The sequence below is a fragment of the Macaca mulatta genome, chromosome 12, assembly GCF_049350105.2.
Source record: "Macaca mulatta isolate MMU2019108-1 chromosome 12, T2T-MMU8v2.0, whole genome shotgun sequence".
NCBI lineage: Eukaryota > Metazoa > Chordata > Mammalia > Primates > Cercopithecidae > Macaca > Macaca mulatta.
The window spans coordinates 115,356,008-115,376,106 of NC_133417.1; the positions used below are offsets into that span (position 1 = coordinate 115,356,008).

Consider the following 20,099-nt stretch of genomic DNA (forward strand, 5'->3'; position numbering starts at 1 on the left):
TATTAAATGCTTATAAAATAACAGAAACTCATTGCAGATATTATATAGAGAATGTAAAATTCTAAAGAAAAGGGAAAATATAATCCTCCATAAGTATATAATACAACTATCATTCATAATTTCCTTTCTCATCTTTTTAATTTTAATATAGTAAAAATGTTTCTGTACTTGCATTCTATCTCCTGTTTTTTCACTTAATGTATAATTATTTCCTGTACCGTTAAAAACTTTGTGGTGCTAATGTTAATGGCTGCACATTCGTTCAGATGCACTGTATTTGCTTACCCATTCCTTTACTTTTACTTGCTTTCAATTTTTTGTTATTTCTAATAGAGTTTTTGAAACAGAGTCAATGGTACTTTTCCTGTGTGGTTCCCACAAAACACTATGGCTGAGCAGATGAGGCCTGCTTAGAGAGCTAGAGGTATAAGAGAATGTGGTTCCCCTTTCACTTCGAACCAAATATCCTACTCTCTTTCAAAACAAGCCTTCTGTATGCGAGGAGTTAACTGATTATATATTGGAGCTATCATCTGTTTAATTATAATCCTTAGGAAATTATTTAGACAAATATTTATTAAAGTATATTTGAAGAACACCAATGATTCAGTTTTGTAAATACAGAGCTATTAGCCCAAACAAACATATAAAAACTAATTCTTCAACAGACCTTGGCACATATTTTCAGAAAGACTGTTTTATAACCATAAATAAAATGATCATCTTTCCTTCACGTAACACTCAGTCAACAACAAATATTTACTGAGTATATACCAGATACTATTTTAGGTGGGTAATATCACTTGCCCTCGGTGATACCAAATGCATTTGCCCTCATTGATATCAGGGATCCTGAGCCCATCTGTAACCTTAATTGGAAGCACTCTCCAATTCTATCAGTGAGTTGTTTGATTTAGTAGAACTGAATGGTTCTCAAATTCCATCACTGTATCACTGATATCTTTTTCTCCTAGGATCTTTTTTTTTCTTTGAGGGGGGTCTTACTCTATGTCAACCTCCTTGGCTCAAGTGATTCTCCCTCTTCAGCCTCCTGAGTGAGTAACTGGGACCAAAGGGCACACCACCATGCCCAGCTAATTTTTTAAATTTTTACTTTTGTAGAGACAGGGTCTCACTTTGCTGCCTAGGCTGGTCTCAAACTTCTGGGCTCAAGCAATCTCTTGCTTCAGCCTCCCAAAGTGCTGGGATTACAGGTGTGAGCCACTGTGCCTGTCCTTCTCCTAGAATCTTTTGAAATTCTTCTTGATCTACATGAGAAAGCTTTTTCCCCAATCTTTTATCAACATAAAGTTTAAGTATTATTAATATTTGTCCCACATTTGAGCAATGTGAGTCTCACCTTGTCTTTTTCTGGTTTGATAAGGGCTGTTTGGAAGCTAAAACAACCTTTGCCATATTAGTGAGGGGGCATGCAAAATGAAACATAGAAGAAGCTACCACAGATCTTAAGTAATATTTATTGTAAATTTGCTGTCTCCAAAACAGCTTAGGTAAATTCAATTCCTGCATGAGTCCCTAGATTTAACAGAATTAATGAGTTGTCTCTGAGACATTGTTACCCACAGCATGACTCTGAAAAGAAAGGCTATAGAAGTCCCTCTCTACACACCTTGCTTCCATTGAGAATCCAGTCACTTCCATCCTTTTTAGCATTTGTTTTTATTCCTTGTAAGTCACTGTAATCGAAAGAAAGGATAAACAATTCATCAAATGATAAAAATTGAATTATGTAAATTATGTAAGTATGTATGTAAATTAGATTATTCAAACTGGCTACACCATTATAAAATTGCTGAATATTAAGAATGTTCACACAATTGCACTGAAAAACCATGCTGATCTATTATATTCTAAAGCACTTACACAAATGAATATATGATTAAGATTTATTATATAAACTAGCCAGATTTTATACAGTAGTATAACGAAACCCAACTAACATTCAAGACCCCAATGAGACTCACATAACATTTCAAACCTCACTGTATCCCTGAGATTACGTGTCACCATGTACTTTGCTGCCTTTAAACACCTTGGTTCCTTCCCCTATCTCTATTGATCTAAAATTTAGCTATTAGGCAGGGCGTGGTAGCTCATGCTTATAATCCCAGCACCTTGGGAGACTGAGGGGGGAGGACTGCTTGAGCCCAGGAGTTTGAGACCAGCCTGGGAAACAAAGCTAGACTCTATCTCTATAAAAAGTTAAAAAATTAGTTGGGTGTGGTGGCACATGCCTGTGGTCTCAGCTATTTGGGAGGCTGAAGTGAGAGGATCACTTGGGCCTGGGAAGTTGAAGCTGCAGTGAGGCATGATCATGCCACTGCACTCTAGTCTGGGTAACACAGTGAGAATTTATCTTAAAAAAAAAAAAAAGAGCATGTCTCAAATGCCATTTTTTTTCTAACAAACCTGCTCTAAGCGTAGAACAGATTATTTTTCTAAATATAAAAGAAGCAAATATTACTAAAGAAAATATTAAGAATATAGAGAGCATTCCAAAGGAGAAAAATAATTTTAAAAATAATTTTATCTCCTGGAATGAACATTTTAAAGGTATATCTTTCCAATATTTTCCTATGGATATAACTATACATATATATGCATTTTTATAAAACTGGAACCATATAATATGATTTTGATCTGTTAACAATATCTAATGACTTCTTATTAGCTGAACAGAACATCATCATGGATTTACCATAATTTTAAAAAATAATCCCCTATTGTTAAAACACTTAGGTCCCAAAATCTAAATATCCTACAATAAACAGCACAGTATATAAATAGTCCACATTACTTGTGTAATTTTTCCTATTCTTCTTTATGTGGGTGATATGGTTTGGCTTTGTGTCCCCACCCAAATCTCATGTTCAACTATGATCTTCAGTGTTGGAGGAGGGGGCCTGGTGGGGTGATTGGATCATAGGGATGGACTTTCCCCTTGCTGTTCTTGTGTTAGTGAGTTACTTACCATGAGATCTGGTTGTTTAAAAGTGTGTAGCACATCCCTCTTCTCTCTATTCCTCCTTCTCTGGCCATGTAGGACATGTCTGCTTCCCCTATGCCTTCGGCCATGATTGTAAGTTTCCTGAGGCCTCCCCAGCTATGCTTCCTATATAGCCAGTGGAACTGTGAGCCACTTAAACCTCTTTTCTTTATAAATTACCCAGTTTCAGGGGTTTTTTTTTATAGCAACACAAAAACAGAGTAACACAGTGGTGTTTATATTTTACGTCCCTCAGCATTTTTTTTTTTTTTGAGACCGAGTTTCCCTCTTGTTGCCCAGGCTGGAGTGCAATGGCACAATCTCGGCTCACTGCAACCTCTGCCTCCCTGGTTCAAGTGATTCTCCTGCCTCAGCCACCTCAGTATCTGGGATTACAGGCGTAGGCCACCATGCCAGGCTAATTTTTTGTGTTATTAGTAGAGACGTGGTTTCACCATGTTGGCCAGGCTGGTCTTGAACTCCTGACCTCAGGTGATCAGCACACCTTGGCCTCCCAAAGTGTTGGGATTACAGTCGTGAGCCACCGCACCCAGTTGCATTTTTTTTAATCACTCTCTGTATTAGGCTGAATAATGATACCAAAGATATCAGGTCCGATACCCTAGAGGCTGTGCTACCTTACATGGAAAAACAGTCTTGCAGATGTGTTTAATTTAAGGATGTTCTGATAGAGAGATTATCACGAATGATCTGGATGCGCGCTAAATGCAATCAGAAATGTCCTTATAAGAGAGCGGTAAAGAGAGATTTCATAGACAGAAAAGAAGACAATGTGACCACAAAGGCAAAGACTGCAGTGATGAGGCAACAAGGCAAGGAATGCCAAACAGACATTAAGAGATAGAAGATGAAAGGAGTGGATCCTCCCCTATAACCTCTGGAGGAAGTGTGACCCTGCTGATACCCTGATTTGGGTCCAGCGATACTGATTCTGGACTTCTAGCCTTCAGAACTGTAAGAGAATAAATTTCTATTGTCTGAAGCCACCAAGTCTGTGATAATTTGTCACAGATGCCATCAGGCAACAAATATACTCTCTTAGAGCACTTACTTTCAATTGCAATTATAATAAAAAGCAATTATCTTTCCCACATACTGCACTTATCTGACTCAAGTTTTTTGAAAACACGTGGTGTATCAAGATCATATTTATATGCTCTGTGCCTAGCATGCTGCTTTGTACATAACAGGCACTCAATAAACATTTGTTAAATTATATTATTAAAATGCCAAGTATACAGAAAAGAATTAATAGAGCAGGCCTGAGAGTGCTATCCTTAGAAAGGCCTGTTGCAACATTGCCTGTGGCTAGCATCTGGGAATCCGGATTTCAGGAGAGTTCTCACCGTTCCCAGTACCCATCAAAGTGGCTTACTGTATAAACTGTTCGTGCAAACAATGAGGCTTATGCTGAATACCTGCTTTCCTTCTGGGGATCTGAACTTTTGGTACATGCCAGGAAGAGGGTGCCTATATGACCGACCTCCAATAAAATCCTTGGGCACCAAGTCTCTAATGAGCTACACCTTGGCACACAACATTTCACACGTCACAACTTGCTGAAGCAATTATGTCCTGTATGACCTCATTGGGAGAGAACTCCTAGAAGCTGCTATTGGCTTTCTAGGGACTTTGCCCATGAGACTTTCTCTTGGCTGATTTTGCTTTGTATCCTTTACTATAATAAATTGTAGCCATGGGTACAATATATGCTGAGTCTTGTAAGTCCTCTTAGCAAATCATTTGAACCTGGGGGTAGTCTTGGGGACCCCCCAACACACGAATTCAAGGCTTATCCATTACACATCTAATCACTTCAAATATCACAGTAAGTTTCAGAAAGAGACTATAATACAGAGCCACCTATCTGAAACATAGGTTAAATGGCACAGGTATGTGAACCAATCTGTAGTGTGATTATCATCAAAAGGGTGGATGCAGATTGTGAACACAAAAGTTGAATGCTATTGTATTCTTTTTTGTTGTTGTTGTTTTCGAGATGGAGTTTCACTTTGTCACTGAGGTTGAAGTGCAGTGGCACGATCTCGGCTCACTGCAACCTCCACCTCCCAGGTTCAAGCAATTCTCCTGCCTCAGCCTCCCAAGTAGCTGGATTACAGGTGCACACTACCCACACCCAGCCAATTTTTGTATTTTTAGTAGAGACAGAGTTTTGCTATGTTGGCCAGGGTGGTCTTGAACTCCTGACCTCAGGTGATCCACCACCTTGGCCTCCCAAAGTGCTGGGATTATAGGCATGAGCCACTGTGCCTGGCCTGAATACTATTGTATTCTAACATCGTATTTTTCATCATAAGTATGTATAAAGTATCACTAACTAATGTCTGCACATAGTTTATTAAAATAATTCTTCTAAGGCTGGGCATGGTGGCTCACATCTGTATTCCCAGTGCTTTGGGAGGCTGAGGCGGACGGATCACCAGAGGTCAGGAGTTCAAGACCAGCCTGGCCAACCTGATGAATCCCTGTCTCTACTAAAAATACAAAAATTAGCTGGATGTGGTGGCAGGTGTTCGTAATCCCAGCTACTTCGGGGGCTGAGGCAGGAGAATAGCTTGAGCGTGGGAGGTGGAGGTTGCAGTGAGCCGAGATCGCACCATGGCACTTTAGCCTGGGTGACAACAGCAAGACTCTATCTCAAAAAAAAAAAAAAAAAATCTTCCTATACAGGGATACATCAAAGGAAATAAAGGTAATGGCATAGCTCAGTTTGTAAATTTTTCCTAAGTTTTTGAATGTTATATATGAAATATTAAAAATGAAAAAGTATACTACTTAGTAAAGCCAACAGTTTAGACCCTCACAATAATCTTCTTAAGTATCATTATCTCAATTTCACCGATAGAGACATTGAAGCTCAGAGATTTTTACCCAAGATCACACAGCTGGTGTCAGAACACTCTGGCTCCAATGCTGTCAACAATTTGTTCTATGAACTTGGTCAAAATACTTCATTTATTATTTTCTGTTTTCTTCTTATATAGAAATCGTATCTTTATATTCCATATATCTCATTATAATAGCCATATAATAAAATTAACATGAGGTCAGGTGCAGTGGCTGACACCTATAATCTTAGCACTTGGAGCGGCTGAGGCAGAAGGATTGCTTGAGTCCAGGAGTTTGAGACCAGCCTGGGCAACATAGCAAGACCCCCATCTCCATTTCTTTAAAAAATAATAAAATAAAATCAATATGAAAGCATTTATAAAATGCTAAAGTAATACAACATACAAAGATACGTAATTATATATAATGAAGCGTTCCTCCATGGAAGGGGAAAGGGCCAGTGAAACTCTGGATGTTTTTCAGCAATTGCAACCTTTATTTTCTGTGGAGGCCAAATCAAACCAAAAATACAGACAGTGCTCAATTCATCTCCGAGGGCAGTCAAAATGAACCACATTCCATCTTCTATCTTCTTTTCTTCCCACGTGTTTTTCCCTATTTCATGCCAATTTTACACCATAATTCCATAATTCCTCAACACTCTAGTACTCTTCTTCAACTGTGGCTTTTCTCTGTTCTTATATTCTCTTACCCACATGGACTCTTTGCTCATCTCTCTAAATACCTGACTTATTTACTATCCTCTCATGACTTTCAATGACTTTCCAAACAAAAAAAGAAAGAAAGAAAGAAATCTGCTTATTTTCTCCATCCTCATTCTTAGATTTCCTTCTTAATTATATACACTTAACCACAGATAAGGCCAAAGACTTTAAACCAAAATCAAAAATCACACGAACCTTTGTTTGCATGTATAAATTAGAGATAAATCAAGATCTCATTTATTCTATAGCCTCTTTGTGAGTGCTAACATGCAATGAGCTGGAAGTGGAACATGCTAACCACAGAGCTAATACAACTCAATCTGAATATTGGCAGTCAGCCAGGTAGTTGTTTTAGAGAATGAAATTAAAAGCAAATTTTAAGGAAGAAGGTTAAATTTCTACTTGTTTAGATCACACTTTTAGGCAACAGAAGTGAACAGAAGCCTTTAATCTTTGACAAAATTAAGTGTTAGTATTGACCTAAAATTAGGGATTTATATCTTAAAAAGATAAATATAATGTAAACATATTGCAAGTCATGCTATAGAATATTAAGAGATTTAAAAATAAATAACACTGTTAGAAAAGAAAATTTTACAATAAAAAAGGAGGGCCTGACCTCTGCAAAAACAATTCCTGGATTTTCACTTGCCACTTCTTTGGCATCTTTAAGTTCTTCCTTTGCACTGTTCGCTTTCTGTTGACCCACAAGTTGCTACTGTCTTTAACATACATCATTTCCCCTACCAGTTTGCCTCAAACCACTGCCCTCTCTTTCCATTTCTGTTTACCACTCAGCTCTGAGAAAGATGACTCTGAGTCCTCTGCCTCTGTTTTCTCAACCACCTCACTCCCATAAAAAGTAACTTCTGCCCCTCCACCCTACTGAAATCACAAAGGATCATCAGGCCTGCCAGAACCTCTTCTCCATTCTCAACATCATGGTGGCCTTCACATTACTAACTTCTTTCTCCTTTCCTACAGCCTTTCCAACTGACTTCTCTTCCTATTCGTGTCTGGATTTCTTTGAAACTCTCAATCCTTCTGTCTCTCTTGCTCCATCATTTTTTGTACAGTTCCAAATGAAACATAATGCCCAGATTTTCCTCCTTTGTTCCTTTTTTGTCTTTCATTTTTCCTCTTGAGGATCAGGTCCCCACTCTGTGGAAGCTCTTTCCCCCATTCTTATAAAACTGGTTCCTTCCCATTTGTCAAACCTCAGTTTAAATACAACTTTTTATAGGCCTTTGTTAGCATTCATATCTAAATTTGTTTTTCCATATCCCACCAAACACAAACATACCATTAGTCTATAGCACAGTACATTTCCTTCACAGTACTTATCATAATTTATAATTACAAACATATATACTTGCTTATTTCTTGCCTTTCTCTTCATTAAGCACAGAGGCCACATCTGTTTTGTTCACTACTGTATACCTGGCCCACTGAAGACATTTACAAAATAACCAGCAAATAACTGAATACGTGATCTTGTTCATTCCTATTGTATCAACTCTTATAAATGAAAGACTTTTAAAACCTATTGCTACTCCATCCTTGTCTCCAGAATTCCAAGTACAACTTTGTAACAAACTGCTTGACATTTACATGTGAATCTCACCCTACAAGTAAAATTCATTATGGTGAAAATTCGACTTACACACTACCATTTTCTTTGCATAAAACTATGTTAATATCTCAAACATAGCATACATTATAATCTGCTTTATTGTTATTTTCCTACTTGAGGTCATGAATTATCCTGTGTTCATCTTTGCATTCCTCCTAGCACATAGCTCAGTCTATGTATTAACCAAGTACTAAGAAAATGTCAAGGCACTGCTTCCAAGAATCCAAAGTCAACTAAATATTAACTTACCTTCCAGCTCCAAGCTCTGTCATTGCTATAGCACCAATACATTTGCCTGCAGTCATCTGGGGAATAAAGTGCTTAATCTGTTCTTCTGAGCCATAGTTTGTAATATAGGACATGACAATACCTGAATGAACACTAAAACCTGGGCCTGAACAATTTGAGTAAGCTCTTAGAATGAAAAAAGAAGAAAAATTAGAGCATAAACTAGCAATTAAAAAATGACTATTATAACAACAACGTATTAAAGATCCTGTCAAACTGTTTGGTAGTGGCCTGTCTCATCACAAACCTATGACATTTCTGACTGTGTTCTCTTTTTTTTTTTTTTTTTTTTACTAATTTTAAAATTTCTGGTTTCAACACAATAACAGTGCTAAACAGAGTTCAATGAACACTTATTTAATTGAGAGATAAAATATTTTAAAATATGAATCACCTGCAGTTATATTCCTCTAACACAGTGGAATAATAACTGTATTCCTCTAACGGCCTTTGCCATGAGGATATATTCTAATCAGATGGAGTCTTGGTAAAACAAAGAAACAAAAGAACAAAAATAAAAAAGCAAAAAATAGAAAAAAAGAAAAACAGAACAAAACAAAACATGGAGTCATGGAGTGAATTGTGTACTTTGCTATTTTCTTTTAAAATTATGACACACATACACACACAAATAAAAATTTAAAATTTAAAAATAAATTCTATGACACAACAAAATCCTATTTTTTCTTAGTAGATTTTAATCTGAAATAGCTGCAAAATATTACAAGTTGTTTATGTACCATAATTTACTTATCCATTCTCCCACTGCTGGACATTTAGATTGCTTCAACATTTGGAGGACTGTGACCTAACATGACAATGATTTCTGAACACAGCATCTGTATTTCCTAGTAAATTATTTCCTTAAAATGAATTCCCCAAAGTAGCATTCTATGTCAAAAAGCAGGAACATATTTTTTAAATATGTTTTCACCTTTTTAATCACCCCCAAAATTTATTGTTCTAATTTATAAAGCCACCAATAGTGTGTCACTTTCACTGCAATCTTGTCAGCCCTGGGTATTAGGATTTTTCATTTTCACTAATTTTATAGATACTCAAAATGATACCTCCAGATAAGCTTAATTTGCATTTGTTAGTAAGGATGAAGTTTTCTCATTAAAAAAAACTTATTTGCATTTCTTTTTTGATGAATTATTGCTTCAAATTCTTTGCCCATTTTTCAACTGCAATCTTTATTTGCTCTTATATATTAAAATTCTAGTATATTTGATGGAAACATTTTTCTACTCTGTTGTTCTCTTTCAAATATCTTTTCTAAGGGCAAAAAGTAATCGTAAGCATTGACAGGAAAAAAAAAAAGATCTCTTTAATTTTCAATAGCACCTATTTCAGCAACTTAAAAGGATTTTCTTATTATCCCACATTCAAAAAATGTATAAGAGTGCATGAGTGGTATAGTCCTTTACATTTTACACTGAATTTTCAATCTTCCAAGATTAGAAAACTTTTTTTTTTGGTCATTTCAGAAAGTTGAGTGGTGTGTTTACAAAACAAGACTCAGCCTTAAAGCTCTCCATACTTACTGCTCCTCCCAGACAACAGCTGCGTAGTACAAATCCCCTCCAATTCCACCAAGATGCTCTGCAATATTGACACCAAGCAGTCCTTGTTTTCCAGCTTTTTCCCAAACCTCCCTACTTACTTCTCCAGCTTTCTCCCATCTGCAAATACCAAATATTTTAAAATCAGAGATTTTTTCATATTATTTAAATGGCTACAACTTTGAACTTATGAATGATTTTGTGCAGAAATGCATTCTTAATTTAAGGTAATTATTTGCATTAGCCATATACTTCTATTTGACTCTGACTCTTTGATCACTTCTCTTCCTCCTTTTTTCTGCTTTTTTTTTTTTTTTTGAGACAGGGCTGTCACCCAGGTTGGTGTGCAGTGGCACAATCATGGATCACTGAAGCCTCAAAATTCTGGGTTCAAGCAATCTTCCCACCTCAGCCTCTTGAGCAGCTGAGACTTCAGGCACATGCCACAAGGCCAAAAAAAATTTTCTTTTGTAGAGATGGGGTCTTATTATGTTCCCCAGGCTGGTCGTGAACTCTTGGCCTCAAGCAGTCCTCAAACCTTAGCCTCCCAAAGTGCTAGGATTACAGGTATGAGCCACTGCACCCAGCCCTCTCCTCTTATTTGTATTTGCCATTGTCTTTCCCCATCTTGACTATTTATTGGACTTGAAAATTATACCCACTGATGTAGTTTTGCTCAGCTAGTACTCTTACATGCAAGCTTAGTTGTGGCATGTCGTCATGGGAATCTGCCTAACCTGTATTGTAAGAGGCAATTCTCCTTGGCATATTTCCTTAAAGTGCTGAACTTATGGGACAAGCATATAGAAGCTGACAAAATAGGGAACCTCATTATAGTTTAGGAAGAACAGGAGAGCAGAAGCACCTCGCACTATAGCTCTATATCAAATGAACTTCTGAAAATATTAGACATTTGTGTAAGATAGGCAACCTCAGCTTTTCTTCTTTAAAAATGAGAATGGCAGAATGAGGAAACAGATGGCTAGCTGGAGATAGTGAAAAAATATCGGAGAATTTTTGTATTTTTAAGTGGATTATAGTGAGACATGGGGTATTTGAAGATACTGATTGAAGGTAATTAGAGACACTACAAAAATTTTTAAGAGTTGGATTACCATGTGTGTTTTGAATGCAGTTGTTGCCTAAAGTAGCTTTGGAAATATTTTTATTATTGACTTAAAATTTGTCAGCTCCTGTTATTTTATTTCAAAGCCTTCTCAAGATTTTTTCTGGAACAAAATTTAAAAGCAGTGAAGAAATAAACAAAAGAGATTGTACCAGAGCAAAGTGTACCATGTCTCTCTTGTCTATAAGAAGCTAGTTGAAGCCTGATGCAGTGATTCACACCTGTAATCCCAGCACTTTGGGAGGCTGAGGCAGGATTGCTTGAGCCCAGAAGTTCAAGGCTGCAGTGAGCTGTGATCACGTCCCTGCACCCCAGCCTCGGCAAGAGAGTGAGACCATGTCTTAAAAAACAAACACACAAACAAACAAAACCCCCCAAAACAGAAGCTAGTCGCTTTTCACCAAAGACTAGTTATGGCTTCCGGCTTCTGAGTTTAGCTTATTTTGGTCATTCTTACCAAGAAGGTATTAGTAAAAACCTAATGGAAGTTACTTTTAATGCTATTTAAAAACCATTCTAAATGTTGTAAAATACAGATGTCTCTGACTTATGACAGTTCAACTTACAATTTTTTTACTTATGACGGTGAAAAAGCAATACACATTCAGTTGAAAACATGCTTACTTCAAGTATCCATATAACCGTTTTGTTTTTCACTTTCATTAGAATATTTAATACACTACATGAGTTATTTAATACTTTATTACAACGTGGACATTGTGTTAGATGATTTTGCCTAACTGTAGGCTTATGTAATTGTTCTGAGCATGTTTAATGTAGGCTGGCCTAAACTATCGCGTGTAGTAGGCTAGGTGTGTAAAACCTCACAAACCTATGATGTTCCTGAACCATTTCTCTCTTCATTTTTACTAATCTTCTAATTTCTGCTTCTAATATAACTGTGCTGAGATTTGTTTGTTTTTATAACATAAGAACAGTGTTAACATAATAACAATGCATTTTTGACTTACGATATTTTCAACTTGTAACCCCTACTAAATTCAGGAGCATCTGTACTGGCATTGAGTGAATTTTGGAAATGAAGCAAAATCTTATTGTAATAGAAATGATAAGTTTCTGATCAATAAAATAATAGTAATTAGTTAATCAAGAAATATCCAGAGGTAACCAATTCTTACCAAGGTTTGCATTATGCTGACTTTTTGTGTTTTTACAGTTTAATTAATTCATGAAGCAGAAAAAGAAAGACTAAGAAATTGACTAGTATTTTGTTGCCAGTTACCCATGGTTTTCAAAAATACTACTCTTAGACTAAGTTGCGAATTTTTAAATTTTCTTTTTTGTGTATAGTACATTTTACAATTCATTTTAAAAACTGCAAGAATCCTGGGATCTTATAGTGTTACAGTGAAGAGCAGTAAAAATGTTAATAAAGCCCTGAACATACTATGTTTTCTGTATAGTAATATATGGCATTCTAGGAAATGGTCCTATCACACCCCTAGCATACATTTCATTAGAGGAAAATGTGCCACTTACTCTGAGTGATGAGGAATCACTTCTTCTTGGAAAAACTTCCTTATACTTTTCCGGAAAATGTCATGCTCTGAAGAAAAGATTCTTCGAATTCCTATATCTGTTAAGTTTTTAGCAGAAGGAGTTTCTAGACGTTCTTCCCCTCCAGAATGAGAACATCTTAAAAAATATATATGCAGTAGGAAAAGTAAGTGAATTGTTACTCTTCATATCCGAATTAATACCACTGAACAACATGGATTTCTTTCACAGAGAAACTTGAGAGGCGAGTAGAGAGTTTGAATTATGACAAACCTGGGTTCAAATTTGAGTGCCACCACTTTTGATGGGATCTACCTCATATAGCTGGAATTAAGAAGTACCTTATCAGTATTCAACTCAGTCTCCATCTCCAAATCCTTAAAGAAGACGATGCCTAGAACTAACCACAGGTCTGACTTGAGGTGAAATGCAGTATTGTCATGTGACATATGGATTACATTATGTAAAGTTCAAATAGTACAATAGAGTAATACTGATAAATTTTCATATCATGTACAATGTTTAAAATAATGCAAAGCTTCCAAAATTAGTATTTTAACCAGAATCACACAATTTCAAATTGCAGGTGTATAAGATGCAAACTGTGTTGATGTAATTGCCACATTACAAAGACAATCTGGGTGGAGATAAAAATACTCATCAAACTCTGATAAAGATTCTGTAAAATGGAATTATTTAGGACCTACTCCCATCCCTCCCACACTGAGCTTAAAATGAGACTGCTCTGTAGTTCCTTTAGTTCAGTGGTCTTCAGCTTTTTTTTCCTTGAAGTACCCCTGAAAGAAATTTTGAAAATCTATGCATCATTTTGTACATTTTCAAGTTCACATCTAAAAAACTTATCATATATTCAAATCTTGCCAAAGGATGCTTTTTCTATTTTGCATTAAATTCTGATTTAGTGTATTTCTTCCTTAGTTGGACCCTGCCTTTTCTTTTCTAGTCCTTATCCAGAAAAGATCTATTTCATGTAATTAATCAAAGTAGACTTAAAGCGTTCTTAAAAAAAATAACTCTACTATTACATGTTTCTTTCCTTTTTTTTTTTTTTTTTTTTTTATGAGACGGAGTCTGGCTCTGTTGCCCAGGCTGGAATGCAATGGCACAATCTTGGCTCACTGCAACCTTCGCCTTTCTGGTTCAAGCCATTCTTCTACCTCAGCCTCTGGAGTAGCTGGGATTGCAGGTGCTGCCACCACACCCAGCCAATTTTTGTATTTTTAGTAGAGTTTCACCATGTTTAATAGAGTTTCACCATGTTGACCAGGTTGCTTTTGAATTCCTGATCTCAAGTGATACACCCATGTTGGCCTCCAAAGGGCTGGGACTACAGGCATGAGCTACTGCACCCAGTCGCTATTACAACCTATTTCTAAGGTTTCCCTAATTATCATGTTTTTAGTGGCTTATTCATTCATTTAGTTAGCAAATATTTACTGAGTGCCAATTCTGTGCCAGGCACTGTTCTAGTAACTCAGGATACAATAATGAACAAAGGACTAAGATGAGGACAAAGATCTTGGCTTTTAAGCTTACATTCTAACAAAGGGAGACTGAATAAATAATAAACAATAAATAAGCAAATTATATAATACCATAGAAGGTGATAAGTATTATGGAAAAAGAAAAGTAGAGAAGGTATCAGGAGTATCTGGCTGGGGGGAGGCAGAGACAGAGGTTGCTGTATGAAATAATGTAGTAGGCTTGGCTTGGTGGCTCACACCTGTAATCCCAGCACTTTGGGAGGCTGAGGCATGAGGATTGCTTGAGCTGAGGAGTTTGAAACCAGTCTGGGCAACATAGCGAGCCCCTGTCACTAAAAACAAAACAAAACAAAACAAAACAAAACAAAAAAAAAAATACTGCAGTCAGGGTAGGTCAAACCAGAAAGGTGAGATTTGAGCAAACCCTTGAAGGTGATAGAGTTAGCCAGGCATACCTCTAGAGTCAAATAATTTTAGGATAAAAGAACAACTAGAGCAAAGGTTGTATGTCTGAATCGTGTCGGATGTGTTCTAGAAAAAGCAAGAAGGCAAGTGTAGCCAGAGTGGGCTGAGAAGAGTAGATGAGGTCAGAGATTCTAGGAAGAAGAGGTAACAGGGGACCAAGACATGCAGGGGAGCTTGACCATTGTCCTGTTGCATTAAATAAACTAACATTTACTTTATCCCTATACTGGAAATGATCGACTCCTTTTTCTTGCTAGTAGAGATAAAACTATAAAGCACATATTTGTCCATATAGATTTTTCCATACTAGAGAGTTTTCCTCAGGAAAAAACTATGCTGAGATTAGGAAACTGGGGCCGTAAGACACCGAATCATTTGTCAACATAATAAGTAAATAATAGAGCCAGAATTTAAAACCGAGTCTTACTGGATCTTAAAATTGAATAGCCTATCCTGTGTTAAGGAAATATCTGCAATATTTTTAAGTAAAATACATTAAGACACAGGAAAGCAAAAGAAATGCCAAAACAATAAAGACTTTCAGGTCAGTCAAAGGTGGTCAGGAGAGAATATGCAGAGGGAAGAAAATCAAAACACGTGGCAGCAAGTTTATTGCAACATGTATTTCTTAATCTAAAGATGAAGAAATCTGTAATGGAAAAATTGGCATTTTTTTTCTCTAAGGCAATAAACTGCAACTAATCTTATTTGCTAGGCTATAATTTTTTTTAAGCCTCCTTTACATTTTAAAAGGGAGACAATCTCCACCAGCACCTTCCACACACCTGGAAGCTGGTTTTAAAGACACAATCTCAGGCCCCATCCCAGACCCACCGAATCAGAAGCTGTATTTTAACAAGATTTCCAAGTGATTCCTTTGCACATTAAAGGTCAAAAAGCTGTTACGACAAAACTGAAGCCCCCAGCCCATTCAGAGGGTCTCTCAGGTCTCCCTTTTTCCAGTGTTCTCTATTTGAGGGTAGATTTTCTTGCCATGCTTCAATCAAACTTACGCCAATGGATAAACAGAAGCAGATATAATTATCTGGTTATCTTTTACTAAGCCAGACATTAAGGGAGTTGTAAAAATGTAAAACAATGTCACTCTTTTCACTTTTTTTCTGTTTAGGAAAAGTTATTTTTCATAAAAACTGTTATTTATGTTAATATGTAATGAGATTATTGTAACTTTTTGGGGGGGTTTTATTATTATACTTTAAGTTCTAGGGTACATGTGCACAACGTGCAGGTTTGTTACATCTGTATACTTGTGCCATGTTGGTGTGCTGCACCCATCAACTCGTCAGATATTGTAACTTTTAAACAAACTAAATATTTGTAAAGTTTCTCAGTTTTGTAGACACCCTTTGATAACGACGTAAGATAGATATAACCTACATAAACAAAAGTCCTTTGAGGTCCTCTAAGTTTAAGAGCATAAGGAGTCCTGTTACTAAAAAGTTTGAGGCAGCACTTTGGGAGGCCGAGGCGGGCAGATCACGAGCTCAGGAGTTCGAGACCAGCCTAGTCAATATAGTGAAATCCCCGTCTCTACTAAAAAAAATACAAAAATTAGCAGGGCTTGGTGGCACGCGCCTATAGCCCCAGCTATCCAGGAAAGCTAAGGCAGGAGAATCGCTTGAACCCGGGAGGCAAAGGTTGCAGCACTGAGCGGAGATCGTGCCACTGCATTCCGGCCTGGGCGACAGAGTGAGACTCCGTCTCAAAAATAAATAAATAAAATAAAATAAAATAAAATAAAACAAACAAACAAAAGTTTGAGGATCACTGTCTTATAATGTTCCAGGTAAGAGTTAAGTATGTATCCTAAAGAAAAATCACCTTCTCAGTGAAGTCTTCCCAAACCTCCCCAGGAAGAGTAGGCATTTTGTTTCATAGCTCTCAAAGAAAATTAGAGTACCTTACACCAATGCTGTCATTCGCAAATTTGCCAGTTCCTTCACCCTTATTAAATAACGAATTCTCCATGCTTTCAATTTGTTTACCCAGTGAATAGATTTTATGTTTCAGACGGTATCTGAAACTTTTGATCATATTATAAACACCACCTTAAGAATCACTGAGCCACTCAGACCTTAGACTCTCTCTTCATTAATCCTCTGTATTTAAAGGATTTGTTGATAAATCTAAACCTAATTTCCTTGTTTGATGGAACCCTCGCCAAGTCATTTCTATCCCAGCTTGCCCTAGACACTTCTGGTCCGCGCCGCAGGCCGGGCACTGTGTCCGGGTCCCAAGTTCACTAAGCCGTGGGGAACGACGGATTCATAGCTCGAACTGGGACATAGATCGCAGCCCGCGCTCCTGCAGCCAGGCCCAGTGGGTGACCACCTCCTCCCAAAACGCAGGCTCTCGGGTCCCACTGCAGGCCGCTGAACTAGACGGGCTGGAATGGGGCTCCGGAATGAGCTTCTGGAGAAATCTTTCGGCTTTCCCGGACGTGGCCTCGCACGGCTGACACCCCTTTTTCCTCCGCCCCGCAGCTGGTTGCACCCAGTCCGCAGGATCCGGGAAACCAGGCCAGCTCTAGCCCCGCGCCGGAGTTGGGGAGCACTCCCAGCCGCGCGTGCCCCGCCCCGCGCGCCCCGCCCCGCCTCAAGCCAGCGACAGGAGTGACTCGCTGCCTCGCCCCACAGCCTCCCGGCCGGCAGCCGCGTAAGTCCCGGCTGCCACTCACCGCAGGGCGGGCAGCGGACGCGCTGCACAGTGGCCGCCCAGGAAGCGTAGGGACCCTCGGAGGAGGCGCGCGGCCATGGCCGGAACACTAGGGGCGGCGGGGCGACGGAGGCGACTCTGCGGCTACTCGGCGACTCGGGGCAGGGCCCCGGGAAGGAGAACGGTCGGCTGAGGCGTCCACGTGTGGTGTCCTCCCAAATAAACGCTCGCACACGCCCTGATAAAGGCGCCGCGCGCGCCCTTCCGGAGCCCCAACAACGCCACAGGCTGGTAGCGAGGCAACACGGCCCTCTTATATGTCAACAATAGGATTTTACAGCGAAACTGCTGCCTTTGCTTGCGGCATTCTTTCTTGTTTATCGAAGCAGTTCTGAGCCTTTTTAGGGTCCCGAAGCGCTTTGAGTAACGGATGAAAGCTATGGAGCCCCCACATACGCCAAATACCTAACCATAAAAATGTACATGAAGTTGGCCGGGTGCAGTGGCTCAGGCCTGTAATCCTAGCACTTTGGGAGGCCAAGCTGGGTGGATCATGAGGTCAGGAGTTCGAGACCACCTTGGCTAACACAGTGAAACCCCTCTAAAATACAAAAAATTAGCCAGGCGTGGTGGCGGGCGCTACTCGGGAGGCTGAGGCAAGAGAATGGCGTGAACCCGGTAGGCGGAGCTTGCAGTGAGCCGAGATCCTGCCACTGCACTCCAGCCTGGGTGACAGAGCGAGACTCCGTCTCAGGGGGAAAAAAAAAAAGTACCTGAAGTTTATTTTGTAACGTTGGAAATTGATTTACTTAAAGTAGGCAACTATTTAAATACTGGTTTCAAAGAATTGTGCCCTTTTCATTTTTTTCTTAAAAAAATTAGTGGCTACCTGCTGAAAAAAATTAAAATATATGTAATATGCAAATAAAAACCGCCACGTTCAGTTTTCCAATAATACTTGACTTGAATTCAGATCTTGCCATTACTTTTTCACTTAAGTCACCAATGGTGTTTAATAATCTACATTTCATTTCAGTGAAGTCTGAGCTCTTGAAATTTTTTTTTTTTTTTTTTTGTAATAGAAAATACCTGAAGATTTTTGAACTCTAAAGAATGTGCACAGTGGATTTCAAAGGAAGTAAAGCAAGAGGTTAAGGCCATTTTACTAATCAAGGACAGTTACTATGGACTTGAAATGGTAGAAGTGAAAAAGAGGCATTTTGCATTGGAAATCAGCAACTAACTAACTGAATGTAGAACATAAAGAGGAAGTTTTAAAAAGAAAGTTTGACCAGGAAGGCAGCTCATGCCTGTAATCCCAGCACTTTGGGAGGCCAAGGCAGGAGAATAGTTTGAGGTTCTAAGTTCAAAACCAGCTTGGACAACACAGGGAGACCCTATCTTTATAAAATAAATAAAAAGAAATATTTAATTATATTATAAACAATTAGAAGAATGTGAATATTTTTAGTTGGCAGAGGCTCGAGCACAAACCTCCATCAGTCTCGTTAGAATTCTGGACTTATGACCTACCATCCCTACTCTACCATCTGTAGTGTGTGACAGGGGATGCTGGCTCATGGGACCAAACAAAGGCAGGATAGGTAGGAAAGGAAGTAGCCATGTCCTCTAAAAGCAGTGGCTGTGACAACCGAACCTTCAACACAAGAAGCCCCAGCATTTGCACTGTAGTAAGCTCATTCAAGCAAAACTATCTCCAGTGGAGAATGTCCCCTGTAGAGAGCATGAGCCTTTTGATTGACCTGTCCTCAGACTGACCCTTTTACTCATTATAATAGTAAAAAACACACCCCGGGATGGAGATTTAAGATGCTAATAAGACATGAGATGTATGAACAAGCATGTAAAGCTACTGCACATGTGCACCCAGAAGACCATCCAGAACATGCTTACTAATGACACTTCTTCTCACCCCTTTATGAAAAATCATGTAAGACTCCCATAAAGGGAGTTTCCCCAGTAACAGTCAACCTTGTCTCATCCTCACCAGAAGCCTTCTCTGAATCATCTTTCAGGGTGTACTGTCTATTCTGCACCTAACCCTCAGAATATTCTTTCTCCATTGCAATAAATCCTTCCATACTGAATCTCCTTTGCTGCCTGTCTCTTGTTTAAATTCTCTTAAACTACAAAGACCAGAATGGAGGTTTCACAACAGTTGTTAACAAAACTCTTGGTCTTTCAAGGTGATAATTAGCTGATCAAGTAACCTACCAGTGTAGGGGCAATAAGGGACCTGTAAAGGAGGATACAAAACTATTTTTCTCTCTCTTCATACTCAATACACTCCACTTCAGCAACCAAAATATGTGGGATTTTTTTCCTCCACATAACAAGAAATTTTCCAGAGGACACCAACTTGATGCCCTATAATTCAATTAAATTCAATCCTGATGCCACTTACCTGGAGTAGTGTCAGATTCCACAAGCTAAAGGCTCCATTACACAAGACTACCCCCACTTAAGCCAATGGCAAGTCCCAGGTTGTGCCCCCTACTTCTGACCAACCAGCTATGAATTAGGGTTCCCACAACGCTTTCTCTGTGTGTTCCATAATTTTCCAAGATGGCTCACAGAACTCAGGGAAACACTTTACTATGTTTGCCAGTTTATTATAAAGGATCTAACTGAGGAATAGCCATATGGAAGAGATGCATAAAGGAGGGTACCGGGTGGGGGTGGGAGGAGTGGGGACTGCG

General features: G+C 38.6%; 1 protein-coding gene across 10 annotated transcripts in view; it reads right to left on the reverse strand.

The window, feature by feature from the left end:
• The window catches only part of ACADL (acyl-CoA dehydrogenase long chain), a 49,543-nt gene extending 31,753 nt beyond the window's left edge, over positions 1 to 17,790 (reverse strand). For 3 of the 10 annotated variants that reach the window (XM_077957503.1, XM_077957502.1, XM_001109931.5), the window contains exons 1-5: positions 17,402 to 17,788; positions 12,716 to 12,871; positions 10,072 to 10,209; positions 8,486 to 8,650; positions 1,631 to 1,697 (exon numbers count right to left, since the gene is read on the reverse strand). In XM_077957503.1, coding sequence (XP_077813629.1) covers positions 1,631 to 1,697; positions 8,486 to 8,650; positions 10,072 to 10,209; positions 12,716 to 12,871; positions 17,402 to 17,478 — 603 coding nt within the window. In that variant the 5' untranslated portion in view covers positions 17,479 to 17,788. Of the gene's footprint in view, positions 1 to 1,630; positions 1,698 to 8,485; positions 8,651 to 10,071; positions 10,210 to 12,715; positions 12,872 to 16,624 lie in introns of all 10 variants that reach the window. The other 7 variants (XM_028831075.2, XM_077957501.1, XM_028831076.2 and 4 more) reach the window with 3 other exon arrangements.
• Between the last annotated feature and the right edge of the window lie 2,309 nt (positions 17,791 to 20,099).